Source organism: Hemicordylus capensis, chromosome 4 (assembly GCF_027244095.1).
Source record: "Hemicordylus capensis ecotype Gifberg chromosome 4, rHemCap1.1.pri, whole genome shotgun sequence".
NCBI classification, from domain to species: Eukaryota; Metazoa; Chordata; class Lepidosauria; order Squamata; family Cordylidae; genus Hemicordylus; species Hemicordylus capensis.
The window spans coordinates 291712695-291722276 of record NC_069660.1 but is presented as its reverse complement, the minus strand read 5'-3'; the positions used below and the strand labels follow the sequence as shown (position 1 = coordinate 291722276).

The 9582-nt window shown below is 45.9% G+C and overlaps 1 protein-coding gene across 7 annotated transcripts in view; it reads left to right on the top strand.

The window, feature by feature from the left end:
- Window positions 1-9582, top strand: part of ANGPT1 (angiopoietin 1) — a 274758-nt gene that overhangs the window by 157036 nt on the left and 108140 nt on the right. For 6 of the 7 annotated variants that reach the window (XM_053247661.1, XM_053247660.1, XM_053247662.1 and 3 more), the window contains one exon: window positions 8320-8475. In XM_053247661.1, coding sequence (XP_053103636.1) covers window positions 8320-8475 — 156 coding nt within the window. Of the gene's footprint in view, window positions 1-1161; window positions 1255-8319; window positions 8476-9582 lie in introns of all 7 variants that reach the window. The other variant, XM_053247664.1, reaches the window with a different exon arrangement.

Sequence of the window (9582 nt, the reverse complement as noted above, 5' to 3'; positions counted from 1 at the left end):
CCCCACAGAAGCAGCTAGAGTTGTGTGAACTGGCTCGAGGTGGAGCTAGCTTGCCATCAAAACGGTCCAGCGAAAGGTTGAGCCGACCCCCCTGGGCTGGTTCAGGGCTGGTTCGGAGATTCTAAAGTGGTTTTTTAAATAAATAAATAAATAAAATAACACTCACCACTGGGTCTGGTGGCCTTTGAGTGAGGTGCTGCCACAGCTGCGGGGGAGGGTCTCCACCATTTCCCACTCCGCCACCGGCCTCCCCCCAGTCCATCTTGAAGGCTGTCGTGCATGCGCCCTGGCCGTTTGTATGGTGCCATGTGATGAGTGTTAATTAAAAAAACACACACACAACTTTAGAACCCCCAAACCAGTTTGAATTTGAGCCGAGCCAGGAGTTTGTTCAGGGGCACAAAAAGGAACATGCCCAGTTCAGTTCGAGTCCGATTTTGTCTCAAACCAAACGGCAAACTGGTTTTGTGAACATCCCTAGAAGCAGCCCCTTGCTGAACTGCCCAAGAATAGATGCCTCTGAGCTAGAAGGCTTTGTCTTTATCTGATTCATTTGGATAGTTTTGCGTACAATATGTTATATAGTCCTCAATGACTGTCAGATAACCAGTCATTCTGAGGTCATTCACACAAGGGAAAAGTGTGTTCTACCTGGGTTTAGGAGCTATGTGTGCTCCCAATTTTCGGTTGTATGGATGCAAACAGCAGGTAGGTGGAGGAAGAAGTGATCGTGTGGAAGCAAGGTAGGTGGGAAAGCTACCCAGATTTTATTCCTACTTTGCTTGCACACAATCACTTCTCCCTCCTCCTACCTAATAGTTTGTACTCACACAACTGGAAATTGGGAGCACACACAGCTCCCAAACCAGGTTAGGACACAGTTTTTGATTGTGTCACTGACCTCATGGGTTCTGAAGTTCTCTGAGATCTATGATCTGATATGACACATACACATTATTGTAGCATTCAAACAGGGATCATACTATAAAAAATGTCATCAGCTCATCTGATCTGGGGGAATTTATTCTATTCCGGTTTCTGACATCACAAAATTGCTCTTTTGATATCATGATGCGATTGCATATTTTTGCTCTTCTTCCAGTTATGAGCTTTTTAGAATGGTAGTTTCCATGAAACTTAACTGTATCTTTGCTATGGCAGAAATTATTGCAGTTTGGTTTCCATCCAGCATAACATAGGGAAGCCGTGTCAGTATTTGTAGTCCCCAAGGCAACATCAGAGGCTAAGGAAAAGGTAAGAGTTCATTTGGCCCCCTCTGACTTTATTATATGGCTCATCACACATCTTGTTGAATCAGCTGTGGTGTAAAAGTGCATCGGATGATTGATTTTTACAAGGGAAATGGAAGTGAACTTTGGTTTCCGGAATGGCAGGATTGATTCCTAAACAGCCAGAAAGGACCATATCTCACTATGAATACCAAAAAGAAAGAAAGAAATATATTGTCTGAACTTCTACATACAATTCTGGTCACCACATCTGAAAAAGGACATTGTAGAACTGGAAAAGGTGCGGAAGAGGGCAACCAAGATGATCAGGGGCCTAGAGCACCTTTCTTATGAGGCAAGACTACAACACCTGGGGCTTTTTAGTTTAGAAAAAAGATGACTGCGGGGAGACATGATAGAGGTCTATACAATCATGCATGGTGTGGAGAAAGTGGATAGAGAGAAATTCTTCTCCCTCTCACATAACACTAGAACCAGGGGTCATCCCATGAAATTGTTTGCCGTGAAATCTAGGACCAACAAACGGAAGTACTTTTTCACACAACGCATAATCCACTTGTGGAATTCTCTGCCACAAGATGTGGTGACAGCCAGTAACCTGGATGGCTTTAAGAAGGGTTTGGATAACTTCATGGAGGAGAGGTCTATCAACGGCTACTAGTCGGAGCGCTATAGGCCACCTCCAGCGTCAAAGGCAGGATGCCTCTGAGTACCAGTTGCAGGGGAGTAACAGCAGTAGAGAGGGCATGCCTTCAGCTCCTGCCTGTGGCTTCCAGCAGCATCTGGTAGGCCACTGTGTGAAACAGGATGCTGGACTAGATGGGCCTTGGGCCTGATCCAGCCGGTCTGTTCTTTTGTTCAGGGAAAATAGAAGTGTGGTAGAAGAATCCAGAAAGAACACAATTTCTTTGTGACTTTTATATTACGTATATAGTAAACTCTACAGTGTTTAATGATGAAATGAGAATGGTGCTGAGCATTCCCAGGTAGCCAGCTGCATCCTTAGTGCCTATGCTGTATAACTGATGATATATTCGGTGTAGAGGATGAATGTTGGCTGTGGAGACAGGAGGTGAAATCTTTAGTTCACTGTGAAGCCCACGAAATGGCCTTAGGCTATTTCTCTGTCTTTCTCTGGCTCTGCCTCACACAGCTGTTAAGTTTACAAACCTAGGCAGAAACATGGGAAGCTGTGTTATGGGCAGGGCCATAGCTTTGTGCTGGGGGATGGGCTCTTTGCCCCACCCCCAAGCACAGGCTCAAGGACCCTGATTGGTCAGGGCTAGGAAGGGGGCGGGGACCACACACTCTTCGCACGGCTCCTTCGCGTCCCCTTCCTCTTCAGGCTCTGGCTGGCTTCCCTCCCTCCCTCACACAAGCACAGAACAGGCTTTGGGTGGTCATCCTTTCGGGGGCTGAGTAGGAATTTTTTGGCCCCAACAGGGCCTCAGCTCATGCTGAAGGGTCTTTTTCGCCTACTACGTTCTGCACCTTCCGTAGACTCGGTGGCAGCCCTAGCTGGGCAAGGCAGGAACAGTGCAGGCTGGGTGGATATACACATGTGATGAGTATGGTGAGCACCCTTGGGCAGTTTGAAAAAGGTGAAGTGAGCAATCGATCTCATGAGGCTTGGTGGCTCAGGGACCTTGATTTGCTAGAAAACATGCTTCAGGGGTTCCCACGCCTCAAAAGCTGCACAGTTTGGGGTTTTGGAAACTCTAGGAGCTGCTCTGACCCGGACGGGTTGGCAAGGATGGGGATAAAGTGGGCTTAGTCCTGCTTCTATCCTGAGCCAGGGTGTGTCACCCATTAGGGAGCCTGGGAGAGGACAGCAGTGTCCCAAACCAGCCTGGTTAGGCCCACACTGTTTAAAGGTTGGAGTTGCTGCTCACAGTTGGCTGATTGTACTATATCAATAAAATCTGGCCCCCTTTACCCAAGCTGATTGTGTCTGAGTCTTGAGTCTGGGGTGTGGGGACAATACTCAGAACAGTGGTGCATTCAGTTCAGAATTGTCTGCTCAGGCTGGCAGCTGCTCTGTAGTGTTTCCGACAAGGGTCTCCCACTTGGAGACTGAGCCTGGGACCTTCACTACTTGGAGATGTCAAAGATTGAGCCTAGGATGTTCTCCATGCAAAGCAGGTGTCCTGCTACTGAACTAGGGCTCCTCCCAGATACACAACAGTGAGCTTCTCTGGGAAGAATATGCAGGTGGGAAGAATATGCAGGGAAGAATATGCAGGTGACTAGGAAAAAGTGGGGGAAATGAGAAGGAACATATGTAGAAAGATGACATGCCTGTTGTATTTTGGGTTTAGTAATACATCAAAGTGAGACTCTGGGCCATTTCTCATGATCAGTGAGAAGAGCTACCAGGTGCATGAGGAGGAAGGCTGCTGAACCTACCTCCCCTGCAGACAATCGTTGGATCTGTGCTAGGCGTGTGGATTGTGCACCCAGATGGACACCAGCTGTCCCTGGCAGTGCGGAGGGTTGGGGGTCTAAATGTGTTGTCCTGCCCCCCAGAAATCCCATAATACACTGTGTGAGTGCATGGTGCATTTTGGGGATCTCTCTGGCACTGGCCAGGAGCCCTGCAGGGTCTCAGCTCTGGCTGCAAGCAAGCCCGTAGCCAGCTGGTGGCATGGTGTGTACCTGCCACACCAAATAATTTTCTTTCCTCTCCAGCCTCACTGACTGTTTTCACTGAACATTTTATAACCTGCCTCCCCTGGCTTCTGCAATCTCACCCCCCAAATTTTGAGGCTGGCTACAGGCCTGGCTGTAAGCAGTTGTAAGGGTGCAAGCACGCCCATAACTTTGGCTAACTGTTGGGCTTTTTTGACGGATTTGCTGCCGAGGTGCCGCCAGGATCAGGGCAGATCTCAGCGGTTCTTACACACAGCCTAACCTGGGCTGGGTTTCCCTAGCCCAGGTTAAGCTGCGTGTGAGAACAACCTCTCTGTTTTTTTGCTGATTCTCTCAAAAACACCAAGTACTCTTATATAGATTTGACTAAGAGTTTATTCAGAAACTCCATTTTCTCCTTCTCCTTTTCCTCCCCTTTCCTTTCTGACTCCACCCCCCACACTCTCTACAGGATCCCCATGGGGACAAACTTCTAAGCAACCAAACATAAAAGATACTGGATAGAATACAACAGACTCTGATGGTCCTAAGAAGAGCTATAATGGAACCAGCTATGACTCAGGAGTCCAGCACCATGTTAAGCTGTTCCCCACTTTTCAACTGGGAGGAGAGCTGGTTTAAGGGTCCCCTTTGCTAAGCAGGGTCCATCCTGGTCTGCATTTGAATGGGAGAGCACTTGAAGATATTCCCTGTAGGGGATGGGGCAGCTCTGGGAAGAGCATCTACATGCTTGTATGCAGAAGGTTCCATCTCCAGATAAGAGATCCTGCCTATAACCCTGGAGAAGCCATTGCCAGTCTGGGTAGACAATACTGAGCTAGATGGACCAATGGTCTAACTCAGTATAAGGCAGCTTCCTATGCTCCTATGAGTACTAGTATGGTATAGTAGCAAATGTTTTGGGCTTTGGCTTGGGAAACTCAGGTTCAAAATGCCACATAATCATAACATTTACTGGTTGGCCTTGGGTCAGCCACTCTCTCTTGGCTGAACTCACTACCCAGTGTTGTTCTGAGGACAAAATACAACAGAGTTGTTGTGAGGAATAAAATACCCACCAGCCACTGTGCCACCACCACAGGGTAGGCCTGCTTGGCTCACACTCCACCCCTCAGCCATGCACATGGCAGCAAAAATGGCTTAGATCAGCACAGCAGCGAATGGGCAGGCGCTGGGTGGCAGCAGGCTTCTGGGGACGTCTCCCAGGACATTTGGAGGCCTCCCTCCTGGTGCTGAGGACCGGATTTGATCTCCCAAGTCTGGTCCTAAGAGTGCCACTGGAACTATGTACCACTTCAACTTCTTGGAGGAAGAATGGAACATAAATGTAAGAAAGAAAATGGCAGGAGAAAGCTGCTGGTTAAGGTTCTAGACTCCTCACATTCCCCAATAGACTGAATTTTAAAAGATACGAAGAGTTCATTCTATGCATTCTGCATATATGTGTAAAATAATAGATAGATAGATAGATAGATAGATAGATAGATAGATAGATAGATAGATAGACAGATAACACACCCTTTAAATGCATACTTTGCAATATTATTGTACCAGCTGTTTGGATATAGAATTGCCAACTCTGAAGCTATTTCTGCTGATTCTTTTTTCCAATGCTTTTTTCAATACTCTTCACAATAAGAAGTCTTAAAAATCTCCAGTATAGTCTCCTGGAATTTGATGCTGACTCCAGGCAAATCCTGGAGGATTGGCAACTTGCGTGGGTAGTAAATACATACAAAATAATTGGAAAATATGTATTTAAACACAGGAAGACCTCAGACCTACGGCACAATTGGTTCCTGAAAACTGTGTCATAAATTGAAATGGCTTAACGTGGAACCAATTTCCCCATAGGAAAGAATGTTATAAATGGGGGTGGGGGGTGGAGGGTTGTTCCTGAACCAAGGTCAGATACTGTACCATATTTACCCAAATCTAAGACAAGTCCCCCACCCCGCGTAGTTCTTTCCTATTAAATATGGGGAGTGGGAGGTCATCTTCAATTCAGAGTCCTCTATCTTTTGGGTAAAATACAGGTATAACCTGTATCTTTTAAGGCAATATCTTACATTCAGTGGTGCCTTCTATTTGGTAAATACAGTATTTTTTCTGCCATTGTCAAAACTGGTGGTGTGCCAGTCACAGCTTTGCAGACATGCAGCAGAGAAATTGATGGTGGAGACTCAGAGGTTGATCACCCTTGCCACTCACTCCCTTCCTTTCCTGGCTCTTGCTTGCTTTTCCATGGGAAGAAGGGAGGCAAGTGGGTAGCTTGCTTCCATCATCTTCTCCCCCTGGGCAATGGTTAGATGGGGAAGTAAGGAAGGTGGGCAGGAAATGGCATGTGAGCTTGGAAAGGGCTGGGCTCCAGTGTTCCCTCTAACTGGGATTCCCAGACGTTGTTGACTACAACTCCCATAATCCCCAAGCAAAAGTCATTTCAGCTGGGGATTCTGGGAGCTGTGGTCAACAACATCTGGGAATCCCTGTTAGAGGGAACACTGCTGGGCCCTGTCCCTCTTGCTGTCTTAGTGCAGTAGCTGCTGCACCTGGAGGAGAAGGAATGGAAGCAACGGCAATGGCCGTGGCAGAGGAGAATCTTGGATGGGTGAGTCCATCAATCCCTGCATAGCCTTAGTTACTGCAGCAGTTACCACCAGGACTGCCAGTCTTAATGGCAATGTGAAACTGAGCCGCCATTGTTGCCTTCTCCTCCTCCTCCTAGCCCAGGGCTGCTCAATTTTGGCCCTCCTGCAGATATTGGCCTACAACTCCAATAATCCCTGGCTATTGGCCACTATGGCTGGGGATTATGGGAGTTGTACTCCAAAAACAGCTGGGGGGGCAAAGTTGAGCAGGTCTGTCCTAGCCCATACATAGCCATCCAGCAGAGCCTCCATTCCCACATCAAATGCTATAAACCTGAAACAGAGTTGTAAAGATAGAACAAGGTGGCAAACATCTTGTGCTACTTGTCTTAGCTCCGAGTGTCTTAAGTGGAGGATGGCCTATACATTTTTTGAGACAGGAAAAAAACCCGTGGAGATTTTTAGTGGAAGAGAGTGAAATGGAAGTCTGGATGGAATGGAAACTGAGCAATCCATCCATCTCTAGGCCAGAGGCGTATCTAGGGAAAATAGCACCTAGGGCAAGCACTGAAATTGCGCCCCTGGCCAAACATCTGACACCCATCTTTCACATAACTTTACCATAATATCAGATCAAAAATACAAATCAAGCTCGTTAATCTTTTAATATTTCAAAAACTATTTAGCAGTGGACATAGCCAGACCAAAAAATGTTGGGAAAATACAAATTTCAGTATGCTGAGGCTCATGAAATACCCAAATACTATGGGCAGCGGAGGTGTATTTGGAAAACTAAACAGAAGTGCCTGTCTAATTCTCTACTATGTAGTGTAGCATCACTATTACATAAGTTTTAAAAATAAATAGAGAATTTGACTTTTCTCAGATACTCTGAAAATAATTAAAAGATATGCAGAGTAAACTGTGTCACTGCTTGGAATATATTCTAGTATTTCAGAAAGACAGTTAAAATGAGAGAAAGAGAGCAAGAAACGCCCAGTGGGCCTTAATACTAAGGATTTCACACTGATTCAAAGACAAAATCACCATTAATAGCCATATTATTAAGACATCACATTTAACTCACTTATCACAAGAAGCAAAGTAAGAGCAAATGAATACAATCCTAGCTCATAAGCTTCAGCTCAGTATTCACAAGCCCTTACTCTCTGTACATAGTGCCAAACTGAATGTGTGTACAGTGATTTATATTATATTAAATTTTAAAAAAATACCTGTAGCCCCTTTGTGGGGGATTCCTAAAGGCTGTGGGAGGTCTGCAAAGGTCCCCACCACTGGCCTCTAGGGCCTTGCAGGGACCATTTGAGCATGTGTGGTGGCCATTTTTTAAAATATTTTTTTAAAAAAAATGGCCACTGAAAATAAAATGGCCACTGTGCATGCTCAAATGGCCTCTGCGAGGCCTGGCATGGCCTAGCACCTCACAGAGGCCATTTGAGCATGCACAGTGGCCATTTTGTTTTTGGCAGCCATTAAAAAAAATATTTTTAATGGCACCCCCCTTCAAGTGGTGCCCAGGGCAGGTGCCCTTCTTGCCCTATCCTAGATATGCCCCTGCTCTAGGCACTCTATACATCCAGTTGCATGCCAGTGAGTGAAAAGTTACCAGATGATTCAAGTGATGTACATGTGTGTTTGAATTAAAAAAACCTTTCATCATAGATGGAAAAGCAAGTTTTCCAAAGTTGTATGAGCCCTGGTCTCAGGTCAGGCATAGCCTCTCATTTGTCACTATGCCTGTTGCTGATGTATTTTTTTCTGTTTTGTTTCTTTTCTTAAAAAAAAAATAAAATACTTTTTGTGTTCCATAGCTTGAGAACTACATTGTGGAAAACATGAAGTCAGAGATGGCTCAGCTTCAGCAGAATGCTGTCCAGAACCACACAGCCACCATGCTGGAGATAGGAACCAGTCTCCTCAGTCAGACTGCAGAACAGACAAGAAAGCTTACAGATGTAGAAACCCAGGTATGTTTCCACATTTGCATTCACCAGGACCTTCACTGTGACCAAACATTTCCCCTCAGCTTTCCCTTTTACCAGCTCATCCCCACTGTGCTTCTGTGCTTCTGAACATTCCTTCACCAAGGAACACACAAATGTATGCACACAGCTTGATTGGTGGCAATAGCAATGAAGACTGGTTCCAGTTAAGTGTTTTGCTTTTCACCCAAAGGGAGATGCTTGGTATATTTTACTCTGCATGTGTTTGTTGAGTTGGACTAGCCAAGGAAGTGAGTTGCTGTTAACTCCAAATAAACAGCTTGGTGACTAGCTGTGAACAATGGAAGTATCAAGCTCAATAAATGTGTTTACAAGATTGGATAGTGCTGGACATGCATTACCATTTGTCATTTTACGCTAGCTTCGGTTGCTTTGATTTCATGAGAATACAGTTGCTGGGAATGTGCTACTGTGGTGTACTTGCACCTTGAAGAACATGCAACATTTGGCACGCATTTGTCGCAGGCAAGTGAGATGTAGTTCTCACTGAGGTGGAAAACCTGTATGTGGGCTGTACCATTTCAGACCACAGGTATGGGCCCTCAGGGCTCCTCTCTCCCTCCATTCATCCTCAACGGGAAGGGTTCTAGCCTAGCCGTTCTCCAGAGGTGTTAGTTTTCTATGTAAATGGGGCATTTTTATATACCCTGCACGCAGAAAAGTAACATTTGGGACAAGGGCTAAGCTAGAACCCTTCCTAAAGAAAGAGGATTTCTCTGGTTCTCCCTCTGCTCTGTGTTTTAATTTGGGGTGTGCAGAACCTGTTCAATTGTGAACTGGACTGCTGCAAACCAGGCCGGTTTGAGTGACTGTGAACTGCTCTCTTAGATGTGAGAGTGAATTGCTCTCTTAGTTGCCGCACTCTCAGATGATTCGATCTGGAGTCTGAGAAACTGAGAGGAGAAACTGGATTCACTGGCTTCCTCCTTCTTATGAAGGACAGCCATGGCAGCCAATCAGGGATGGACAGCCATGGCAGCCAATTGGGGATGGAGCTTCCTACCTTCTGGTTCCAAGCAGCAGCAGCCTTCAGACAATATGGTCTCACTTTCTAACCAGAGTTTTTGCCAC